This window comes from Lingula anatina, chromosome 5 (genome assembly GCF_051362555.1).
Source record: "Lingula anatina isolate TDL-2025a chromosome 5, LinAna3.0, whole genome shotgun sequence".
Lineage (NCBI taxonomy): Eukaryota > Metazoa > Brachiopoda > Lingulata > Lingulida > Lingulidae > Lingula > Lingula anatina.
This window is the reverse complement of record NC_141771.1, coordinates 15,780,390-15,806,224: the sequence shown is the minus strand read 5'-3', so window position 1 is coordinate 15,806,224 and position 25,835 is coordinate 15,780,390. Positions and strand designations below refer to the sequence as shown.

General features: G+C 38.5%; 3 protein-coding genes across 5 annotated transcripts in view; all 3 read right to left on the bottom strand.

Moving 5' to 3' along the window:
• LOC106159610 (uncharacterized) overlaps positions 1 to 7,642 on the bottom strand; it is a 59,462-nt gene extending 51,820 nt beyond the window's left edge. For both annotated transcript variants that reach the window (XM_087013955.1, XM_087013954.1), the window contains exon 1: positions 7,614 to 7,642. The gene's annotated coding sequence lies outside the window, so the exon portion shown is untranslated. The remainder of the gene's footprint in view (positions 1 to 7,613) is intronic.
• Positions 7,643 to 12,512: 4,870 nt separating this feature from the next.
• On the bottom strand, positions 12,513 to 18,787 carry LOC147761727 (sarcoplasmic calcium-binding protein-like). The gene is made up of 4 exons (XM_087013617.1): positions 18,554 to 18,787; positions 18,028 to 18,184; positions 15,870 to 17,410; positions 12,513 to 12,546 (listed from the first exon to the last, which is right to left on the bottom strand). Exons 1-3 carry the CDS (start codon positions 18,743 to 18,745, stop codon positions 16,998 to 17,000), a joined length of 762 nt encoding a protein of 253 aa, XP_086869743.1. The 5' UTR covers positions 18,746 to 18,787; the 3' UTR covers positions 12,513 to 12,546; positions 15,870 to 16,997.
• Positions 18,788 to 19,059: 272 nt separating this feature from the next.
• Positions 19,060 to 24,897, bottom strand: LOC106173685 (sarcoplasmic calcium-binding protein-like). 2 transcript variants are annotated; one of them, XM_013554886.2, is made up of 4 exons: positions 24,753 to 24,897; positions 21,540 to 21,747; positions 21,159 to 21,315; positions 19,060 to 20,155 (listed from the first exon to the last, which is right to left on the bottom strand). In XM_013554886.2, the coding sequence occupies exons 2-4, from the start codon at positions 21,735 to 21,737 to the stop codon at positions 19,743 to 19,745; spliced, it is 768 nt and encodes a 255-aa protein (XP_013410340.2). In that variant the 5' UTR covers positions 21,738 to 21,747; positions 24,753 to 24,897; the 3' UTR covers positions 19,060 to 19,742. The 2 variants fall into 2 exon arrangements, with proteins under 2 accessions (XP_013410340.2, XP_013410341.2); XM_013554887.2 differs by lacking the exon at positions 24,753 to 24,897 and having other exon boundaries at positions 21,540 to 21,993.
• Between the last annotated feature and the right edge of the window lie 938 nt (positions 24,898 to 25,835).

Here is a 25,835-nt window from a genome sequence, read left to right as displayed (position 1 = left end):
TCCGATGGTCAAATATGGCCGACCCACTTGAATACTTCCCCACGGGATATCTATTCAGTGTCTTTTAGCGGACTAGACGGCAGGATTTGTAGTGGGTCGCCATATTTGACTCTCGGTCTAGTTAGTCCCCTATTCTGAATGGAGCGTTACGCTGTGAAGTTTATTTCTCAATTATGATTTTATGTTACTCTTGTTTAACGAGGTATAATACAAATGTAGATACACGAAAAATACAGCTGAAGTAAAAATATTAAATAAAAAAATGCTCTGATCTGAGGCTCTAACCCCAGTGCTGATAATCATGTAACTTGCCCCTCTTAGTTTTATTTGAAGCGTAGACTAGCGCCCTGGAAACGTTTTCCAAACGCTCCAAAGTTGCTGTCTCCGCTACTGTTTCAGATAAAGCATCAGCCAGTAGGTTACGTAATGGTACTGGCAGTGGCACAGGATAAAGTCTAGCAATTATTGTCCTGTCAGTGCTAAAACCTTCCACAATTCCGTCCAATAAAAGGACCAATGGTGTATGGTCGCATGTTTACGGACTACAATTAAAGGCATTACGTGAAGATACCTATATTGCATGTGAATTGTTGAATGTCTCTGATACCGTGATTACAACATTACCCTTGGCACCAGAAGACGCGGGTGCCAGAAAAAATGGGATGATTTCTTGAGCAACGTCGACTTCACAATGAATCAGACACAAAACTGCTGTCGCAACTGAGAATGACACTTTGTTGACATGAAATTCTTTTTACTCTTGTTGTAAGCTCAAAAAAACTTTTTTTCTGAGAGCTCACATCGTGTCGCTATCGTCAATTTGCTGTATAATGAGAAAAAGATGCATGTGCTTAAAGAGACCAATCTTCTGTAATACCCTTTTGTAGTCAGTCAAACCCAAGATTATCCCATCACAAATGAAATTCAACTGCCAGCTTTTTTTTTTCAAGAAATTGCAGATCTTTTTAATAACAAGATAACGTTAAAGTCATGTCGAGAACTTGGGAAGCGTCTCAATCAGCGAGCCAGGAAATAAGAACCCACGCACGCAAAGCGACCATCACTGTCGGCGAGTTCACGCACGCAACCCGTTTACCTGATTGAGATCTTACAATGTTTATGTCATCGGGTTGTGGTGAATTGCAATCAAGGGGGATGTAATGCCGACTGCACGCCACTGGCTGATCCAGAGAACCACACACCCTGCTTATCTTCGGAATCACCCATACACCCCCAACTCCCCAATAAAGTATAACAAATAATAGAGACAATAAATAATAATAATAAATTATCTCTCACAGTGACCTTAGTATTACAGTAAAAAATTGCCCTTGTCTGATGTAAAATATTCGACTATAGAATCAATACAATTTTTAATCCTTGCCCCTCCTGCCCCCCCCCCCCATCCCCCGCTAGCGAAATCCTAGGTCAGCCACCGCAACACGGCCTAACCATGAACGACAGAGATGTATTTCCACCCACCCCCCCTCCCCCTTACCGTGCGTAATATCTTAAGTAATTGATGAATAATAGTGTTATAACCAGAACGCTTCTAAAATGTTCCACTGATCCTGTGTGAACGCAGCTAAATTGGTTCCTTCGCTAAACGAGCGACAGCAAATGGGCGTTTTTTATTCGATGTCATGATTTGAAAATTAAATCCACTCACATTACTTCTCCCTAGGTTCTAATACAGACAGCATTTATTCAACATCATGCCTTTTTTCACAATCAAGTATACCAAGTTTAACGAAATATGACGACTGATAATGAATCCCTGTGCTCTATATTTTCCAAGAAGAGACTTCAATCATTTCAAAGCAATCATACTCAACCGACAATACTTTCAACAAATTCTTAAATCTGGAAGTGGGCTTTATCAGTGAAAATGAAATTGCAAGGGGGACGTTTTTTCTTGGCAGCGAGTTTCATTTCTAATAGTACCCCGACTCCTGAAGTGTTATAATTTCAAAATTGAACCTGACATAAACGGTCCCTTCTTAATTTCAGGAATTAAAAACGAAGCTTTTCAGGTAGTCTCGTTAATCTACCAGAGCCTCAGTAATCTGGCAGCTTTACCCAAGGGTGATATACAAATGATTGGAATTTTGGGAGATCGTAATCAAGCACTTTCTTGTTTTCTTATCAAAACGGACGTATTTTGTTAGATCCAGATTGCATGCGTCTTTTGTTAAAAACGTGATATTTAAAAGAAGTCTGTGTCCTGTTTGCGGGACGACACGGTGATTAAAAGAAGGAAAAAAACGTCAAACTGACTTGGAATAATTGGCTTGACATTTTCAATGTAACAAGATTTTGAAAGAGAATCTTCGAAGATAGTCTAAAACGAGATCTTTGACACAGGGTGACGTAAGTTGACACAATAGAAAACATGCGAAAACCGGATGTCAGGAAACATTACGTGGGAGATTTTAAGTTTATTTGTGCGGTAAAATGGGCAGTTTTCAAGCTCCTCCAGTGCTCGATGCCTGGAAAATGCCTGCAAATATCACTATCTTCGAAAATGATAGACTATTTATTGTATTTATTACGTCCACACATCTCTCTAAAATGTTATTTTACTTACACCACTTTTCCAAGGAACAGATAGGCAGAAAAAATGGTCTTATGAAAGATAAGCTAATCGAGGCACCTATCCATCTACTTCGCAGGTGTAACCAGCATTTTCCAGCCTGTTGAACATCACAGTGATCGGAATCAAAGTCATCGTTCAACAACGTTGAGTGAAAACCTTTTGATCTTGCTACTTTATACGTCACCTGGTTTTCATACTAAATGTGCGGGCACAGTGGAGAGCTGTACCCGCAGAAATACAGCAACTAATTTACACCTGGCCTTTTAAACGGGTTAGGTGTTTGCAACCTCGAGCTTCATATTTGTAGGCACGGATGCCCAAATTAACGACTGGAGCCACGAGCGAAGACCCCCACCCCCCACCCCCACCCCACGTAAAATTTGTAGCCAGGGTCACAGCGTTACGACACACGAACCGCTCTGGCGCTACGTGTTCGTGTCCACTAATTTTACTGTTGGATACATAATTCGTGGCTCGAGTGGTTAATTTGGGCTTTGCTCTCAAATTTATGGCCCGTGGTATTATACGACAATTACCGTAAGAGGCCTGAACATGAAAGTAAAATGTGTTATTGTACAGTGTACCAAACTTCATAAACATGGCTTGAACAGATTTATGCATAAGATAGCTACTTCATTACATTAAAAAAAAATGTTCCATGCAACGGAAACATATGTTTTACTTTTAAGTTCAATGTTAAGGGAATTGAAGGGAGAGGGAATGAAGAGCGAACTAGGGAGAGGCTGTGTTTGATAAATAGATAGTCTCTAACTAGGCATTCACGCTGTAGAATACGAAATGCATTTTTTACTTTTGTGTCCCTTGTACGACGAATTTAGATTGAAATACTTTAGAACTGAATGGACAACCCGTTTTCCAAATAAATATTTGAAGTGATATTGTAGATAAGAATGTTAACAGTCCGGATAGGTAAATTACATAATTGTATGGTGTATTCATAATTGATTTCCTTATGTACACATAAAACCTTGATTGTATAGGTCTTCTGTATATGTACAGATTGTCATGTATTTTAGGTCAGAGGCCTATAACTACTACGAATAAACACATCGTAATCGTCATCTTCATCATCGAATGAAGAGAGAGAGAGAAAGAGAGAGAGAGAGTTGAGAGACAAAGAGAGAAATAAATAAATTTAATACGGGCCCGTCGATCAGTAATCTCTTCCAATTAAGTCTACCATCTCCACCGGCTTAGGTCGTATAGAGAGATCTGGGGGCAATTTAACATATGCTTCCCGTATAATCGTCGATTGAAATATATTCCCTCTCGTGCGACGGACTGTTAAATCATTGTACAAGCTCTCGTATTAAGGCTTGCATAAGTATAACATCGAAACACTTACCACTGTGATTCTTACCCGGATGACGAACAGTCAGCGTGGCCTTTGAAAAGTCATCAAGACAGATGTCCGCAACAGTCAATGTGTGCCTACAGTTCGTACACGTAAGGACGCGGAAATCTGTCCTTTCTAGACGATGATTTTACAGTTCGGCATAATCTACAGCCGCGTTAACTTGCGTATCTTCTATAATGAATGTAAATGGATCATGTAATGAAAATACGGCCTGCTGTGACAAAACTCGATGACGTAAGTCACACCCAGACGCTGGTAGATCGATGTAGATTTGGTCCGAAGTCTTTTGATTTTGAAATTGCATTTACGTCTTATCCGTGCAGAATAACTTCCTGCCCGGCGTCCAATTCCGGGATGCCGACCGAAAAAGGTTTTATTATGAAATATAACAGTAGTGTTGTGAAGAATTCCACTTGATTGCAATTCGCGTAAATTTGCGCAATTGTGGACGTTCAGTGCTCCAACCATAAAGCTAGTGTAAAGAGGTCCAACAATTTCATCACAAAGACATCAGCTTTGTATTAAAAATCGCTTTCGGCGTTAGATCAAAGGTAGCTGTCGTTTTTTTAGCCGTCGATTGATCTATTTTCACATGTTGTCTTCTTTACGGACAATTTTCCCTTTTTCATCTTTCGTGAATGAGTGCAGTAATTATCTTTATTGCCTGCACACATTTTTAAAAATTGCCTTTGTTTCAACAACGCTTTATAGTAACATGATCTAACATTATACCATGTCATTTTAATGCGCCACAGCTAGGTCTAAGTGACATTTTGGATCACAACGACACCGATAAAGACTGGTCGCAGCTTTTGAGTTTTTTTTTTTTTTTTTCTACCGGTACCAGCATATTTTTCGACCAAACTATTATCTTCAATTGTATTATTATATTTAGACTCGCTACAAACAGTGATCAAAAGGGGGGGGGCTTTTTATATCCACCAACAGCACACTCGAAATTTATGATTCTACAAAGGCCTATTATATCTCACTGGCCTTCTACTAGTACATGTACGCAGCATCGCATATTTCGTCGCTATATCGCCACAGAAAATATGTGCGCATACATAATATCCTTACCTTCAAACTTCAAACTTCAAACTCAACGTGTCTTTATGTAGACTAATACATGTATGTAGTCTTCCACATCTTGAAGACTAGCAATGCGCGTAATTATAAGACCTTGGCATGAACAAATTCAAGCTCACCAATATGGCTATTGTACATTGTATGCCTTTGTGATTGAGACAAGACTGTGAAAACCTTGAAAATGTTTTTTTTTTTACCATAGAAAGGTCTAACCATTACATCAGAGATTATTGAAAAAAAAAACATATTCTATACAGACTGAGTGTGTACATTTTTACATAAAGCAACTCGCGGGTATAACTCTACCAGATATGACGCTAAAAGATTTCTGAGGATTGTTAATTTTGAAATATACACCGGTGTCTGGGCTCTTATAATTTAGCTGTGTCTTCAAATCACACTATATAACTGTTATGTGAATAGACAGCGTGGGACAACAGAGACTTGGTTTCAAGCAAAATGCCTTTGTGATTGATAGAAGACTGGGGAAAATGGGTTTTTTACCATAGATAGATCTAACCATTACATCAGAGATTTTTGAAAAAAAAAAACACACACACATACACACTTAAAAAACAATCGACCGTCTTTGAATGCCTGAACGTATTCAATCACACATTGGTAAGAATGGGAAAATCGTCGTGTACCACAAGAAAATCTGTTTTATGGATCTTTTCCTGCCAAAATTAGCCCTTCTTAAAAACAGAATGCCTCTCAAATTCGTCCGCTGCGAGTGAAACACTTATAACAAAGTAAGCTATTGAGTTTATTAAGGAAAAAATATTTATTGCATGCAGTAGGAATAAAAACCAGTATGACCAGATAAAACGAAGGTGACACAATAAAAATTACGGTATTTATCTACTGCTACAATAGTGATGATTACAAGGTAGGCTACACATTTAATGCATTTCATGAAACAACCCAACTTGTCAAAGTAAAAAAAAAATAAATTAAAAAAAATTAAATTACCAAGTTATGTCAAAATCAAGTAAGGTTCCAGTGGCACACTTCTGTGGGCGAAGAGTAGTCTGAGACGAAGCGTGATGAATGTTCACAGCATGTTAACACAAATCTACACGTACGTTTTCTCGTAGCACGGGGAAATAAATAAATGAAAGTCTGCAGTGTAACAGGAGTACGGTAATAATAACATCGGTTTCGTGGTGCAAGCTCACAAAACACAACCAAAATGTGGTTCATGTACTGGGAGGACTGCAATTTATCACGCGTTAATTGTATTGATGCGTGTGGATCGACTGAAAGATAGCGAACGGATGAGCGGACACAAATATAAATGATGACTAGAATTAGACTAGCAGGCAGACACTTAGATATAATGGGCTTTTCATTTGAAATGAAGCAAAAAAAAAAAAAAAAAAAAAAATCGGCGGCCACACTATGCGGTCGAACAAAGCTAGCATTCTGGTAATTTATAAATTGAATATAGTTATGAATGCTGGTGATATGGGAAATTTATGGGTGTGTGTGTGTGTGTGTGTGTGTGTGTGTGTGTGTGCGTCTGAGGGTAAGGCAATGGATTCCTAATCTAGCATACGGACAGCCAGACAGGTATACGAACAGGCACAATGTCAGACAGACAGCCACTCAGATTCACTGGGAGACAGACAGAACGGCAAACAGTCAAACAATCGAAACAGAATGATTGAGAGAAATACCGAAAAGAGACAGGCAGACGAGAAAAAATGTTCTTGACATAACCGAAAAGGCTGTTTGGGGTAGAACACAAATTGCAGGAGACAAGGTTAAAAACAGGGACCAGTTTCCCAAATGGACCAGACAGAAAGTCGTTTCTTTAAGATAGAATTATGGAGGCTACTTTAATTCGGGGTTAATTTGTAGCAGGTTACAATGATTAAGCGGACATTAGGTTAAAATATTAACCACTTCTGACTTGTTATAAATCGAGTCGAGTTCCAGTGATTTAGGACCCCAAAGTGCCGGTGTGACCGGAATATTAGTCCGAGGAATGGAAGTCCGGCTCCCATATGATTAGTGCAGGTTAGGGTTAGTCGGAGTGTTGGGTTTAGTAAGCCTACATGGGACGAAAGTAACCTGTAGGCCTACATTGTAGCCTAAGGGAAAGCGGACTACGATTCCTAGCGGACTTCCATTCCTGTTACACCGGTGTGGCGGGAATGGTAGTCGTAGGGATGGAAGTCCAGGCCCCTAGCTGTTTCACAAAGAATCTTTAATTCGTAATGATTAGCTCGAGCTGAGTGACCTAGCTAGGTCGACTACGCTGCAGTCGACTAACACCCCATTTCCATAGATTTTTAGAACGATCTATCCCTGTGGGGAGTCTCACTAGATTACTGTCAGCTTGGCCGGCTTAAGCGTCTGTCCCGCCTACTAAAAGCTGTAAGGGGTTATTAACTATGGTGCCCGCTCGGCTGACTGCAATTTAGCGTGAACCCCCAGGGAGTTAGGTCGATCTAAATCTTAATCTCTAGATCGATCTAAATCTCTGGGAAAGCACCCCTAGGAGTGTTTCACAAATAATCTAACGTCTTAGCTTGGCGTACTTACCGTCGTCGACGCGCACTAGAAACTCTTCAAGAAAAGGAGGTGTAAAATTTGTAAAGTTTCACAAGACATGACGTTTCATGGCCTCTGTCGGCCGAGAACGATCGTTTATCAGCAATAAAGATCAGTCAAAACATAAATCAAGTTTGTTTTTGAACTTTATTGATTAGTTAAACTTCAATGCAACTTCAAAGCAACAGTAAAACATTAGCTTGTCTTGGAACACTGCTGTAGAACATCTAGCGGTCAAAAACATTAATAAACCCGCGATCGGCTGGGTGAAGTTGCATTTTACTTTTTATTTAAATATGCAATAAATGTCAGTGCTATTCAAGAATATTATAACACTATACCTTGAAGGAGGTATGTTCTATCAAAATTTTTGTTGTTTATGCTGTAATTTACCGACTTTTAGTTGAGCTTGCTGACTTAAGTCTCCTCCTGTGGAGGCTAGACATCGTTGACTAGCAGCTATGAAAAAAAAAAAAAAAAAAGCGACGTAAGCGACCTTTTAGATTCTTTGTGAAACGGGACTAAGTGACGTAAGGACTTTATTACGTTGGTAACCAAGCTCTTAGTTAGGGAAACCAACTTAAGTTTTTTTTTTTTTCTTTTTTTTTTTTTTTTTGTGAAACGGGGGCCAGGGTCCCATATGATTATAGTGCAGTCTTGGGTTAGTCGGAGTACTGGGGACGAGTGTCAGCTAGTAAAGTAATGGGGAACGGACTACGGTTTCTAAAGGACCACCATTCCCGTCACACTGGCGGTCTCAGAATGTGGTCTAAAAATTTACATCAACTGTTGGTCCAAATTTCCTTTACTATTTAATTTAATTTATTTAATTTTTATTTGTTTATTTATTTATTTTGATTTATTTGCTTTTTTTTTTAATTTTTTTTTTTTTTTTTTTTTTTTTTTTTTTTTTTTTTTTTTTTTGTGAAAATGGCATAGGCGTTACGATTAACGGAGACTAGTCCGAGGAGAATTTCAAAAGAAGCTGTTAATCAGAGGGATGCATGAGCTAAGATTTACTTAGCACTCTTGTTGCGGTGTACTTTCATAACACTTATGAATTAGAGTAGGCTACCTTATAAGTCCGCGTAGGATAGTGCACTGGCACTAGTACTGGTACTTGTACAGTGTAGGTTCTATGCCCATGGTTGTGGATTCCACACCAAAAACAACAGCATACAACAACAACACTTTTGATGATGATGATGATGATGATGAAAATAATTTAAATGGTGGCGATAATAATAATAATAATAATAATAATAATAATAATAATAATAATAATAATAATAATATTAAGACAGAAACCTGCGTTTTTCTCATCTTGAGAAATAAAAAAAATCCAACTCATACAAACAATTAATTACAGCATGTTATTAAGCATCAATGTTTTTTTTTTAATTTGTCAGTTTATGCTACATGTACCACAGGGTGAGGCGAGACGTGGTGGTGGTGGTCGTGTGTGTGGGTGTGTGTGGGTGTGGGGGGGGGGGGGAGGGGGAGTTAGTAGGTCTTTCCATGCTCTTGGCAGCATATATATGACATTTTATTACATTTACGTATAAGTGAATATTTTGTGGTTAATACTACACATTGGACGACGGTGTGTTCCTCTGCATGGTTATCCTGTGGGTAAAGTAATGTTTCTCAAATGCTTTGTTATATTACAATTTCAAACAAATGAGATAAAAAAAAAACACAAAAAAAGCAAAAAGCTACAAAAGACAAAAGGAGAGAAGCGCTTCTAGGCAACTGTTTCGAAATGTCTTCAACTGTCATAAAAATGCAAGCAAATGTATTTCATTCTTACTTTCTTTCTTTATTTATTTATAAAACCCTATTTTTGAGGGTAAAAAAAGGGTTAATTTAAAATCTATCTTCGACATGGCCTTTGAACATAACAAGCCCATGTAGTTTGCAGTCATTGCCCAAACAGTCCGTGTTTGCCTAATATATAAAAACAGTCAGTGATCCTTACTCGTTTATACGATTCTCGACCTTGAAACCATTCAGAGTGATCTTGGGAAAATACGTACATCATACGATCAATTAAGAAAACACATGCGAAAAAAGGGAGTCACCCGTGTGCTTTGAGGAATGACGTGGACGCAAGGTCTGACATGCTCTGCTGCCTTTGCTGTCCTACTTTATTCTGACGAATATTGTCAGTTGTATTTACTGCAGCCTGTGAATTGGTGATAGTATTTTCCGTTACCTGCGATCACTAGCCCCCCCCCCCCCCCCCATGGAACCCTCCTGTTATATCACGTGGGACACAGAGTCCCAGCCTGTTACGTAGCTTATACATGGTACTGCAGTTCTGTTACACACATCATATGTTTTTTACACGTTCGATAACACCCCGGCCCTGCTATGTTAGTCATGTTCGTAAATCATTTTGTCAGTCATAAAAATTTTTACAAGGAATAAACCAGCAGCAGCTGGGTAGTTGGTGATTTAACGTTGGGATTAGAGTAAAAATGAAAAAATAGAGAATCTCTCGTTTTAAGTGCGGTACAACCACATTTTTTCAGTTAATTGGGCAATAAGGGAACTCTTCTTCATCTTTTCTTCTACAGACAAATAATCATTTTTTCTCAGAAACGCTGTGTATCAATATGTTTTTTTTTTTCAAATGCTGTGTTTTACGAGAAAAACAGCCACTTTTAAAGAAGAAATAGGATGACAACTGTTACGTGTAATGAATCACAAATTATGACTTTTCATTTTCTTTAACATCTTCCTGTTTAAGATTTAATGAGTTATTCAATGATACACCAATGTACGACCAGGGCTTTTAGCTGAAGCCTACGGCGTCCCGCTTTGGGCGAAAGTCATCCAACCTTTAAATCAACCTGGCCCTATAAAAGCAGCAGGTCGCCGAGTTAATGCAAAATTAATTCAAAATATACTAAGTAAATCTTCGAAAGAATCCTCGACGGGATTTTGGCAGCAAGACGAATTTTCAACGAGATTGAAGCAATTTTCTCCTGCCAATCATTATGCGTACCAAAACTAGACACAATCCCGCCCATTCATCATGATCGGAGAATAAAGACTTCGATCTCACTTCATAACAAGAAAATGTCCATTGGTTTTTGTTCGTGGCTTTGTTCTGGAATGGTCGCATTCACAACCAAAGTTGATTTGCGGACTAATAGATCCGAGGATCAAATATGGCCAACCCACTTGAAAGCTAACTTCGTGAACCCGCCGGGAATCTATTCAGTGTTTAAAAGGGGATTATGGGACTAGCTTTCAAATTGATCGGCCACATTTCATCAGAGAGTTTCTTAATCCGCGGATCAACTTGTTCCGAATGCGCCCTATATACAACCCTCTTCTAGAGGTCTTCTCCAGCTGTTACTCAATTGAATATAAGGCATGCAATTTTATATCACCCACAGGAGACCCTTGTAGAGGGTATACCTACAAGTATATCGTGTATAATATAGGCGATTTTATTCCTCTAGTGTCGTCGAGGGGCTTGAACCTTGCTCAGTGCTAAGGTTCAGGAGGGACGTTTCAGACGGCTTTTGACATGCAGAGTTTTGTCGTTTTTTAGACTTGAATTGAATTTAGACTTGAATTGTGGAATGTTAGACGCCTTGTAGGATAAAAAAAGAAAAAACTTTTTAAAAACTTTAAAAAATCGATAAAAAAGAAAAAAACTTTAAAGCATTTTCAATAATGTGCAGGATACCTTTCAGCAGTTTTATCTTAGGAACCGTAATCTTATTTCCGTCTTCATGGTTATTATGGCTTCCAATACGTATATGTCTTTATTAAATTATATCATTTTTGGGCCGGGAGAAATTCTTTGTAATCGAATGGCTGCTAGCGCAGATGATCCAATTTTACAATACTATGATTTTATAACTGTCAGTTGATGGCGTTTTGACGTGTTCTTGCCAGTAAATATTATATTATGTTTCTTTGAAGCACCTTGCCTCAGGGACAGGAAGGCTTATAAGATTTACACGCTAATTGGGATGGATGCCATTCCTCATGAGTGAATGTAAAGAAAAAAATGTGTTTATTACTGGTCTTTTCTCTTATGTATCATTTTCCTGACTGAAACATCGATTTAAAAATCGTTTTGCAGGCGCTCGAATCAAAACTGCTGTGGCATCAGTTTAAGTCACAGGAAATACTGAATCTACAATGTATGTATGTACAATACCATGCGAGTTAGAGTAAGACACTTTCATGAAATAAAAGGTGACTTTTATTTATTTATGTATTTATTTATTTATTTATTTGTTTATTTGTCTGTCTGTCTGTCTGTCTGTCTGTCTGTCTGCCATTTTATCTCCCTGTTTGTCCATCCGTATTTATTTATTTATTCATTCATTTATTTGTCTGTCTGTCTGTCTGTCTGTTTGTTTGCCTTTTTGTGTCTCCGCCAACGGGTCTGTCCGTCAGTCCGTCCCAACATTCATTCCTCCCTCCTTTCCTCCCTCAATCCTATCTATATATCTATCTATCTATCTATCTATCTATCTATCTATGGGTGAGTATCAGAGTGTCGTAATTTTTTATATTCTACATCATGCAGGGGTAACTCCCAATTCTAAAACTAGGAAACGGCGTTTGGGCGTATCACATCTCATCATTGTATTAATTTGAAATCAGAAGAGGATTTCAGCCTTTGGATAGATATCTTTTATTTTGATATCTATTTACTAACTCAAATGATATATATATATATATATATATATATATATATATATATATATATATATATATATATATATATATATATATATATATGGGCCATTTTTCTCTCGGGAATGTATAGCTCGGAAGTTAATTCAAAGGTCCCATTCTGAGTCAATATGTAAAAGTGTCGCTATTGATGCCTGTCACGTGACCAGAACCACTATCGCATTCTCTTGTCAGGTCTCTCTTTATTCATTCCAACCTAAGATCTAATAAACAGAAAGATTGGACAGCGGCATTTTCCCTTTGACCAGACGTTCGTACGGGTAAACATTGCTCTATTGTTCCCCTTAAGTTGTTTTGATAGCCGGGCTTAATTTTAATCCCCATTGTACCTAACCCGTGTTTAGCGAATAGCGTGATTTCTCGTGCATTCTCGCGGACGCCACATCGTCGTCAAGTAGATCCGCCATATTGGATAAGCAATGGCACACGTGGAGTTTTTTTATTAAAAAGTTCTAAAGATGTACAGTTTGTTTACATTTCGTAGTTGTCTTAATACTTTATATTCAGAGGAGGCAATACCCAATAGCGCACTACCTGTAACAACAGCTGCCATTTTATAGAAATTGACTCAACTTGGAGATATAGCCGGAAACGTGACGAGATCATCAACGTAACAGATAGTGATATTCGATGCCGTTTTGGACAATAAGGTCATGCTAATCACTGGGAGAAACTGAATGGTGAAGCTACACCAAAACAGAAACTTGATCTATTATGCCTGTTTGTAAAACTTCGTCACTATTAGCGGTCATTCTTTTAGAGCATAATCACTTCAAATTCACCAGAATATTCGTAGCAAATCGGTGAAACAAAAAGGACTGAAAAAAAAATCCTTTAAGAAAAAGTAGTTTTTAATTTCACTTTCACAAACACTAATTTGGGTACCTACTTCATAATGATAGTGAAAGGTAAGACATATCTTTATACTGACAATCAAATAAAAGTAAACTCGTTTTTTCATATTTTTAGAACACATGCAATATAGTTTCCTTGCGACTTCATAATCATGCACATATTTTTAAACTCTGCAAAATCTGTTTTGAAACATATGCCTTTTGAACATCTTCCACAGAATGTATTGGAAGAATAATATGTGTAACAATTTTGTTTTCCATCTCACTAAAAATGACTAAATAAAAGATGATTGCTAAAAATTATCAATATTTCATCAGATTTAGCATTTAAAACTGATCATTCATTTCCGGCTGATAAAGTAACATAATACAAGTCATATTCTGTTCATAAGCATTTTATTATAGATTTAATAAGGCACAGATATTGAAATGCAAATAAAAATGTTAACACCTTTAGATACCACTGACTGTTACACAATCACAACAGATAGGTAATTTATTTAGGAGTACTAGTTTGACATGACAAAGAATTATAGCATTTTCCCCCTATTTTGACTTGTTTCAACATTAATATCTCATTCAATAAAAATTATGCACGTGATGATAATATTTATCTATTGTTAAGAGCACTACTGACTAATTCCAACCTAGACTTGACTTCAGAGTTTACAGAAGGGAGACAATTTATAGTGATATATTTGTTTTTCATGAAGAACAACATATGGCTAGTTTCATGGTGGTTCATTTGCTGAAATATCAATGTGCCTGTCAGGTTCTTGAGTAGCACCGAGTTAACTAGACAGAGGTACGTCGTCATCAGAATCACTTCCATTGCAACATATATCTGAAAAAAAAAAATTATCACACAGTTAAAAAGATGCTGACGTGTTAATTGCTCATGTTATGTTAAAGTCCACTGTACGGACAACACTGACCTAGCTTTTCCTGCACTTGTAAAACTATCGAGCAAAAATTAAATATTTAATTTCGGGCAGCTTACCATTTTGCTTATTTAATACACCTGTGTGTCTTTTTGATTGTTTACAATCACTTTGCAAACTTGACAGTGGTGCATCTAAATCATCTGCAACACTTGCATTATGACATTCACCCGAAATAATAAAATAATATTTTACTGTCAAAAAGGTTCTGACATGTGCTAGTCTCTTATTATTTGTCATTTGTATAATTCCACTCAATCCACTATGGTGATTGCACCTGCCTTTTTGTATCCGATACTGGTAATAATGTTGTTGGTACAGTGGAAATCCGATACTTGTAATAATGTTGTCGGTACAGTGGAAATATCTCACTGAGCATGACACACAAGGGACAGATTGATAGTGCCCATGTATGTAAGACATTTTACTTTCAACTCCATAAACTAAAAAGTTCTAGTTATAGACCAGAAAGCTTACCTTTTGATTTTGCTGCCAGATTTTGCTCTTTATTTTTTCTCCTGCGGGCCTTGACCCATTTTAATGGCATCTGAAAACGAAAAATAAAAATAAGGATGTGAGGCACATTTTCACGCAATCTTCTCATTACTTAGGTATAAATCCTGGATAAAAATATCACCAGTTGTAGTCCCCGCCATCTTGTTTTATTGTCATCTTTACCGATAAATATTTCTAAGAAAAAAACTAAATTTGAGCTAAGTTTGACCCTACGACCTTCCACTACTTTTTTAGATGAACACAGGTTAACTGCCAATGCATAGTACAGATCTAATTTCGTGTTCGGTTGTGCATTTGAAGCCCATCGATAACAAAAGTCGCCGCCATCTTGTTTTATTGTCATTTTTACCGTTAAATATTCCTAAGAAAAAAAGCTTAAGTTTAGCTAAGTTTGACCCTACGACCTTCTACTACTTTTTTAGATGAACACAGTTTAACTGCCAATGCATAGTACAGATCTAATTTCGTGTTCGGCTGTGCATTTGAAGCCCATCGATAACAAAAGTCGCCGCCATCTTGTGTTATTGTCATTTTTACCGTTAAATATTCCTAAGAAAAAAAGCTAAATTTTAGCTAAGTTTGACCCTACGACCTTCCACTACTTTTTTAGATGGACACAGTTAAACTGCCAACGCATTGTATAGATCCACTTTCGTGTTCGGCTGTGCATTTTAACCCCGGCGATTATGATCAGCACCGCCATTTTGCTTTATTGCCCGAAGTATTGTTTAAATTTTCATAGAAAACTAAGCTACTATAAATTAAATTATCAACCAATAAAACGACAGTGTTATTCAGTCATCAGTAATATAAAAACCAACGTACATAAAGTTAAACTATCCGTGTTAGACCTTAGGTAACAAAGCATTCAAACTCGCTTGTCTGTCGCCATATTGCTAATTTGAATGCAACAACGGATTGAAGGCAAATTTTCACGATAATATCTGCTCCAAAATATTGCATATTTTACACACAAGTGAACCCTGTTAGTTTTCCCTTCTGCACATACATTCTCAGAGAAACTACAAGACTAAAAGAGGTAATTTACCTACCTTGAAATCGCCCACATGCAACAGAGCTCTACCTGCGCACGATCACAACGCGACTGACTACTTCCGCCGTACGAACGTCTTTCCACAGTTAATCGGATTACCCTTTGAAGAATTGCCGAGTGTCCAATCTTTGGTATATTAGATCTTAGTTCCAACCAATCACAATCCCTTTTTATGTACAGACACATATGTGGCTGTACATATAGCCATCACTTGCGTCTGTCGTCACCGTGCACTAACACGATAAGTGGAAAACCATTTTACCCTCTGGCTTGAGACTTACAGAACGGATGAATATTCAAGACAAATTAGCTTGATTGGACCATTTTTACAAAGGTTATACTGTTTTCAGGAAATCCCCATCTTCTGATTCCGAGCTGTCTCCTAACTCTGTTTTTTCACCATTTTTCTGCCTCTGCACATGGTTGGTCTGTCTTTGTACGTGCTTGGTTGTCACTCGTTTTTTGAGTTTTGCATACTTTCTGGAAATGATTCTACTCGCTGCATTTAAAACATTGTTTTTCACTAGCAGGACAGTTATCTCTGTTATGCATTTGTCCTCCATATCTAGAAAACTGTAATCTTGTGCTTGGGTTAGTAGGTTTCTTCACCAGGTGTGGGTATCTTCTTTTCGGTCTGACTCTCTCTCCATCTGAGATTTTTGCCACTTTTAATTCGATCGTTTCTTATGTAGTCAACTTCTTTGTTTATATCTTCTTTCTGACTCACACCTTGGACTCACCTCTCAGGTTCGATCTATCTCCGAGGGGTTTCTCACTAAATTCCTTTCAGCTAAAACGACTTACACCCCCTTTCCATAGATTAGATCGACCTACTTTAGATCGACCTAACTCCCTGGGGGTTCACGCTAAATAGCTGTCAGCCGGGCGGACACGAAAGTTAATTACCCCCTTACAGCTTGTAGTAAGCGGGACGGACATTTAAGTCGGATTATCTGAAAGTAATCTAGTGAGACTCCCCGCGGGGATAGATCGATCTAAAAGCTATGGGAACAGAGCCTTAGATGTCCGACACGCCTACTGAAGCTGCTAAACAATAATTAATTACCCTCTATCTGCTTCAGTAGGTGTGCCAGACATTAGAGCCTCTTCAGCTGAATGCAATTTAGCGAGAAACCCCTCGGTGATAGATCGATCCTGCTAGATGTATCTAGATATGGAAACGGGGTCTATGTTTAAGCATGAAATAAACCCTGTGCTCATATACATTTGAATCGACATTGCATAAACGTAACAGACAAATCAGCCGTTGTCTTACGAGCGCCTAATCCACAAGTGGACCGTAGAAGTCGTTATAGAGGTTATCAGGTTCGTCGGTTAAAAAGAATTCAATATAACCATATGCAAACTCTTCGAACGATATGAAGCCATCTTTGTTGCTGTCCATCACTTCAAAGACGCGTTTGGACTCTTCAACGGGGGCATGTATACTGTAGAAGAAGGACGCGTGTTCTTCTTTTGACAGGCGACCATCGCCATCGACGTCCATGGCGTTAAAATCGACTGCGATAAATCTCTTGTAGCCTTCCGCCCGGACACTGTGCTCGTTGATGACTGAAAGAAGTTTCTGTATATATCCCTCTTCTGATATCTTTTCTGTTTTGTTCCCTTTTAAATCGCTAGACATAAGTGCCCACACGTCAAGACGCTGGTTTAGTAGGCGTTCGGTTTGCTCATCTGAAAGACGAAACGCAAATGGACAAGCGAAACCTTACTGGTATGGTAATTTGTAGAGATGTATATAGAAATGTATAAAGAGATAACGTCTAAACGTTTCACTTTCAATAATTAACGTAAGTTTTTTCTAGAAATTGTAATGTGTTTGAAAAAATTAGATATTGTACTTTTTTGTTATAACCACACTTAAACAATTTCACCATCATATGTTTTTCAAGTTGTGCTGATGACAGACTTACATTAATGCCTATTAGCAACTATTTAATTTTCCCTCTTTTCATTACACGAAATCAAACACTGACATGACCTTAGTTGAAATATGATATCTTAAAGAGACCCTTTTCCCAACTTAGCAAAAAAAAAAGTAATCGTTTTTTACATGGTATATAACCATGAGATGCTGCTGTATAGTCAGATTGTGACAGTTGAGATCGGGAACTATTTGATGCATAGGCCAACACGTGATTTAGTGATATGTAGTGATATGATGGGATGTGGAGATCTTACCATTCTTGTATATTGCATTATGGTCTGCAACACTCACATTACGTAAGGTAATAAAATATTAAGAACTTCCAATCACACTACAACAGTGGAAAAATACCATTTATAGATACCATTTAGATTCAAATATCCCGCTGCACGCCTTCCGGTTTCCACCCAGTCTTCTCCGGTAATGTAGCCATCAGAGTTGGCGTCTAAACCCTTGAATACAGTTCGCATTTTACGTCGCCAGTGCTCGGATCCAGTAACCATAGGGTAATCAACTGGCATCTGGAAAGATTTCAACGATAAAATTAAGTTAACACCATCGTTATCATCCACTATATAATGTGCCTATATAAGTGCAATTTAAGACCAAAACTGGACTGACGCGGTCTTAAGGATTAAGTAAGGAGTCTTAATTTGATCTTAAGACTAAAAACGAACTGAAACTCCAGTGAGTAAGACTATAATTGGTCTGACTTCAATTGAAGTGGTACATTCAGTTGAAACTTGGACTGACTTTCCAGCCAGCCAGGTGAAGATAGCAATCAAGAAGATGGCCATTGTGTGAGTAGCAAAGGGTGGTCTCTGGTCAAGTACGTACGAATTGCCTAATTGCTAAAGGGTGATCAGCGCCAATAACTCAATTCTACCCACCTTTTTAAGACAGAGAGTTTGGTTCGTCAGTCTCTTGGCTGGCTGGAAGAATGGCTCAGAACCTTGAACTAATCTAGGTTGGGAGTTAGTACCCAATTTCAGGGAAGTTTGAACAATCAATCCCCGACTTAGCTGGATAATCCTCACTAATCCACGACTACGTTGGGTGAATTTTGACATGTTGTGCAGCATGAATTGTGCCCCGTCTCCTAAAGTCACCCTTTAAGCTACAGCAACTCCTATACAGGTAAAATATAACCTACTTTCTTACACCCTTTATTCAGTAGAAAAAACGCGTTGACGCGATTCAATAGCAAAAAACGCGTAGTATCATGTTCAGGTCCGTAGCCAGCAATTTCAAAGGGGGGGGGGGGGTTCTTTTTCTGAAAAAGTGGACCTTTTACCATGTAATCCCCATGTACCTAGGTCAAATTTTACCCAGAGTGATAATATGAAAACTATGGATTATATCAAGATAACGACCACAGAATACGTAAAATATCAGTATTTAATGTCATATTTACAACATTTGATATTTGGAAAAAAATCTACTTGCAGCAAGTGCGCTACCACCACCTTGACTATACAATGACAACGAGTCTATATAAAACCCAAATCAAATTGTATAGTATGTGTCTGAATATAAATATATCCAATCCTAATTCTAATGGAAGGACAAATGTGTAAAAATTCTCTCTTATTACCTTAAGCTAACATAAATAAAAGCTGCACGATTGAGCTTAAAACAGACTCTACGATTAGATAGCGCTAGAGCAAGCTGTCCTTAATATAACCTTGATATGTATTTATGTGTAAACAACAACGCCAGACATGTATTTAATATCAACAGTAACAGAATGGGTTCCCATACTTAGATCGATCTAACAGGATCGAACTATCTCCGAGGTCTTTCAGTTAAAGCGGCCTAGATTTCCAGCACGCCTGCTGAAGCTGCTGAACGATAATTAATTACCCCCTAACAACTTCAGTAGGTGTCTCAGACATCAGAATCTCTTCAGCTGAATGCAATTTAGAGAGAATCCTCTCGAAGATGGGTCGATCCTGCGAGATGGATATAGATATGGGAACGGGGTATTTGTTTAAGCATGAAATAAACGTTGTGCTAATATACACTTAAATCGGCGGTGCATAAACGTAACAGACAAGCTAGCCGCTGTCTTACGAGCGCCTAATCCACAAGTGGGCCGTGGTACGCGTTATAGACATTATCAGTCTCTTCAGTTAAAAAGAATTCGTTATAACCATGTGCAAACTCTTCGAACGATATGAAGCCATCTTTGTCGGCGTCCATCACTTCAAAGACGTGCTTGGACTCTTCAACGGGAGCGCGTATGCTGTAGAAGAAAGACGCGTGTTCTTCCTTTGATACACGACCATCGCCATCGACGTCCATGGCGTTAAAATCGACGGCGATAAATCTCTTGTAGCCCTCCTCCCGGATGCTTTTCTCGTTGATAACTGACAAAAGTTTCTGTATATATTCCTCCTCCGATATCTTATCTGTTTTGTTCCCTTTTAAATCGATAGACATGAGTCCCCACATGTCAAGACGCTGCTTTAATAAGCGCTCGGTTTGCTCATCTGAAAGACATCAAGTAGATGGGCAAGCGAAACCTTACTGGTAATTTACAGAGATGTATATATAGAAATGTATAAAGAGATTACGCTTAAACGTTTCACTTTGACTCTCTAGTTAACGTAAGTTTCTCTAGAAATCGTAGTGTGTTATAACCATATCTCGACAAATTCACCATCTTGTGTTTTTCGCGTTGTGCTGATAAATCCCCCTTTAAACTGGGCGGCGTCCTTTCTGCGACCATGAAAATTGCATTGCTGTGGTCGTAAAAAGGGGCTTTAGTTGCAGAATGAATGTTCAATTATTGACTAGTTGTCGGCAGGTAAATCATTATTGTTTTTTACTCTCAAACAGGGCCGTTGTACGGGACGCAGAAAGGACGCCGTCCAGTGTAAAAGGCCTTAACAGACACATCAGTGCATATTAGCAGCTATTTAATTTCCCCTCTTCTAACAGGAAGTCAAACACTGACACAGTTAAAACGTGAAATATACAATTAAAACATCTTTAAGTGACGTTATCTCCCAAGTTAGACAAAAAAGATTTTACATGGCGCTACAGGTATATTACCATGAGATGCTACTGTACAGTCAGATTGTGACAGTTGAGACAGGGAACTAACTGTGCCCAAGTCCCCTTCACACTGGACATCGTCCATTAGTACGACCCCGTTTTAGATTAAAAAATACTTTACGTGCCGACAACTCGTTGATCTTTGAGCATTCATTCTGCAACCAAAGCAATGCGTGTACCTCCTTTCTATGACTACAGCAATGCCAGTTTCATGGTTGAACAAAGGACGCAGAAATGACGCCGTCCAGTGTCAAGGAGGCCAGCACGTGGTTTAGGGCAGTAGGCCTATACTTCTGTACTGATATGATGGGATTTGGAAAGCTCACCGTTCTTGTACATTACATTATCTTCTGCAACTCTCTCGTTACGTACAGTAATAAAATGTTAAGAACTTCCAAACAAGCTACATCAGGGAAAACTACCATTTATAGTTACCATTTAGATTCAAATATCCCGCTGCACGCCTTCCGTTTTCCATCCAGTCTTCTTTGGTTACGTACCCATCAGAGTTGGCGTCTAAACCCTTGAATACAGTTCGTATTTTACGTCGCCAGTGCTCGGATCCAGTAACCATAGGGTAATCAACTGGCATCTGCAAAAATTTGTAACTGATTTAAACGATAAATTAAGTCAACATTATTGGTATTACTATAATATTCTTCGGGTATGCCTTAGAAGCCAAACAGATTTAAAGGAATTTGAATTTGCAATTCAGCGAAAGTGTTTGTTATTTCTATTACTCCTTTATTATTATTATTATTATTATTATTATTATATGTGATTGATCAGTTCTATTAAGACGTGAGTTCTACCCACCTTTTGAAGACGCACTGTTTGGCTCGACAGTCTCCGGGCTGGCTGTAAGAATCGCCCAGAACCGTGGACCATTCCAGGTTGGCAGTTAGTCCCCAATTTTAGGTAAGGTTGAGCAAGTCTTGCTAATCCCCGGTTTAATTGGATAATCCTCACTAATCCACAACTGCGTTGGGTGAGTTTCGACATGTTGTGCAGCATGGATTGTACCCTAGTGTAGAAGATATTTTCTGATGGCTTATAGGGCTCACTTCTACATGTATGTAAGGCCGCATTCAAAACCACTTGATCCGCGGACTAACAGATTCTCCGATAAAATATGGCCGATCCGCTGGAAAGCTTGCCGCATACACACACTGGACAAAATAAGTGTCATCCCTACTGAACCAATACTTTGGGGGAGATAAATGACTGTGGAATGATATGCTCCTGGTATCATTTAATTAACATCAAATTTCACAAACAAGATCAACGATACAATCCCATCGTACAGCGGTTTTGTACTCATTAGTCACATTACTGTATAAGTAGACCAGGCATTATAACTTTGATTACTCTGATTCAGGGGGTGACACTTCTGTTGTCCAGTGTGGGTAGTTCCCCAAAAGACACTGAATAGATTCTCCGCGGTAAGCTTCCAAATGGGTTGGCCATATTTGATCCACAGATCTGTTAGTCCTTGGATCAACTTTGGTTTTGAATGCGCTCTTAGTGTGCTTAGTCCAAATGTCACCATCAATTTCAAGTCAGATTACCATCAGAATGGATATACACTGACTTGTTGGCCTGGTGACCACTCAACCGTTATTGGTATCCTCTATTTACATCTGCGTTTGAAATACACTGTAGTAATTATGGGATAACCGCAGAAAAAAATAACATTTCAACAATTGAGGTATTTTGTGGTGGGGTTGACGGTGGCGATAACAGGCCATAACAGGAAGATTACAGAAAACTAATTTAGAGAGACAGAAAACTAATTAATTATTGCAGAAAACTAATTAATTGTGATAACTATTCCTCTATATACAGACTTGACATTTAATATGGAATATTTCATTTTTAAAGGTATACCTAGGTAAAAATGCGTTCTTTTTTCAAAAATTTAAGATTTTATATACGACATCTGACTAGAGAAGTGTGAAGTCAGGTGTGTCGCTGCCAATTAACTGCTTACCAAGTCTGTTGCACTGCTGCCTTGTGTAATATGCCTTAATTTAATTGGGCAGTGCTCCTTTGGGCTAGTCAAAGCTTGGCTTTGGCGAAGCATGGTTCTGTCAAAAAAGTATCCATATGTCGGCAACTACTGCATAGAAGAATTTGAAATTTTGCATGCAAGCGGTCGGTTTTGCAGTGCGTAAAATGAGTTAAGCAGCGTTTTACATAAATGTTAAGCTGTGCCAGAATGGCGCGAAAAACACAGACATTGCCAGACAGATTATTGTGTCAAACGGAACGGTCTACACAGTTTTATAGAGTTATGCCCGGTTTGAGACACTACGCAGAGACCAAGCCCAATGCATCGACGTCTTACAACCAAGGTATAGAACTCACTGTCCTTCAGGATTTACTGCTGCAATTGAACCAAAACCACCCAGTCCGTTTTGAATGAGGGACAAATTGTCACCAAAACGTGTTTTTCAAGGCCCTTAGCGAACACCAAACTGATATCAGCAGGTTAGGATTCCAGACGTCCTCTGAGGAAGCCACCGTAAACAGCAAAGTAGCCTAGTCTATTTCTCTCATGAATTGGGGGGCCATGACAGTTTTTGGGTAAAACAATGAAACCGCGTGGCTTTCTTTATTGAGGTCAGATTTAACCTTTACCGCTAAACTGGTCAAAACAGAGTTTACAGACATCCTGAAGAGGCCTACGACGAAGCGTGTGCCACTTCTTAAGTGACTAGGGTCATTGACAGTGTCGGTATTTGGAGTGGATACCACATTGGTGCCAAAACACCAATGGTAGTCATCGATGAAATCCTGAACCAGATCAAATAAAGGAATAATCTGGGAACCACTTGACTATTATTTGATAGGGGGCACCTTAGGAACAATTTTAGGTTGCAGGTTGAGGTTGCCGGTTCAAACAGAGCACTTTTAATAGCAGATAACTTACAGAACCAAGGGAATGAGTAGCTACCTTGGTCATCAAAATCGCCATATTTGAACCACATAGACAATATGTGGGTAGGTCATTACTCGACGAATCAACGGCTTGCATGTCCTACATCAAAACAGAGCCAAATTGGACAAGTTTTAACCGTATTCTGAAATTTTATTCCAGATTAAACTCTAAAAAGCCTATCATAAGAAATGCCTTGCGGCTTGAAAGCTCTGGTAGCAGCAAAATGAGGTCAAGCGTAACAGCGACTGTTGCTGTGACTAGACACTGACATGGGGGCCTTTGTGGGGCGTGTAACTCTTTTAAAGACAATAATTAGGAAAATATGGCGATCCAAAATATCGCTAGCTTTCAATGGTTGTCGTATGGCCTAAAATAGGCAATGTATTTTTGTTTGCTTCACTGACAAATACAATTAATGAACTGATGTCACAATGACATCGAAGAGATTATCAAAAGTTATTAAAACACGATTTTAATCCTTATTTTCATTTATCAGTTAGCAAAATAGGAAAAAAACTGATGAATTATGTTTTGGAAAAAATATTCCATATTAAATGTCAAGTCTGTATTTACTGACGCGCATATCTTTGTCAACAATTAAGCGTCAGAGAATTATATTTTCTTCTGAGCGAAATGCTTGTTTTAAATTATTTGTATAAATCTGGTTCATATTCTCTATTCCTCAACTTCCAAATAAATAATTTTCTCACCAAAAACGTCATCCCGCGTCGGAGGCAGACACTCTGACCTCAAGGAAATACGGTATTCATTTGGTAATCATATTGTGCGTTCATAATACGCACGAAATCCCACGTTTTCTCCAACTTTTCGGCCGTAGACCAGACGTAGAAGGTATGTTGGGACCCATGCTTTAGATAGTGAACATACCTTGACAAACCTTGACATAGGACCTACCCCTACATTGTATAGGCTACTCTTACGATATTCAAGAGGAAGTTGTGTGGTGTAAACACGGTATCAATACGCTGTTTCTACGCTGCTCATTCGTTCTTGATCATACGCCTGAGAAGAGTGATTTCAAACGCTCAGAGTTGTCCGTTAATTTCATATGCTAGACTCATACGTACCTCTTTTAAGCTAGGTGTGACCATGGAAGAAAAACTGGAAATGGATCGCGTGGTGGTCTATTGTCTGCTGTGTGTCAAGAGGAGGGCAAAGGGTCGTGTGACAGGCCAAAGTCACAGGTGGTGACCCGTGGAAATACACAGAGCACTCCGTTCTCTCGCGAAAAAAAAAACGGTGTTACGGAAATGAGTGAGGGTCTGTGTAACAGAGAGTCCGCGCGCCATTTAGTTATAATGGTTAGGGTTAGCCTTACTTGAATGTTCAAAATCCAGGGCAGCTCGGCTTACCTGTACAAAAATGAATGGGAAACGAACTCTCTGTCATGGAGGACTCTCTGTTACGTTATACCAGATTCAAAACGGAACATTACCACATTTTAGTTGGTAACAACTTAGATGCGTATATGTTAAAAAGTTATTATTATTATTATTATTATTATTATTATTCTGGAGAAATTGAATACGCTTTGGACATTGGCGACTTTTTCCCAGAGGAAGTGTCAACGTTTCGATAATGAGCCAGTGCAAGTGCCATGATGCAAAAGTGAACCTAGGTCAGCCGTTACACAGTTTTTTTTTTTTTTTTTTTTGGATACATTCGTGCACCTTTTTTCAGACTACGAGTAGTTTCCGTGAAATAGCAGATGTCAGTTCATCCATTTACCATTTAGAATATTGAAAGCATGCTAATGAAAGTTGGCATAAATATGAACCAAAAACACGAATAAAACATCTCGTTGGTTTATCAAGACTACAACTTCACAATGAAAACCACACACAGTGTATCACGTTTGATATATTTAAGATCATACTGGTAGTTTGTTTCTCTTCTCTGAAAGAGTTCCGATACTGCAGGTGCAAAGCCTTTTGCAACTTTTTTATATTTCTGTAGCTAGTATCCTAACCCTACTCATGTGCACAGAATTTAGAAGATCATGGTAAGAACCGGCGTAGTCATTGTGAACAAAACGAAGGTCCCTTTCCTGGATTTTTCCTAATTTTTGGTATCGATTTCCACACAAATTCCCACACAAGTGGGCAGTATTTAAGATTTGACAAGGCAAATTGTCTAAATGTGCAAAGTCT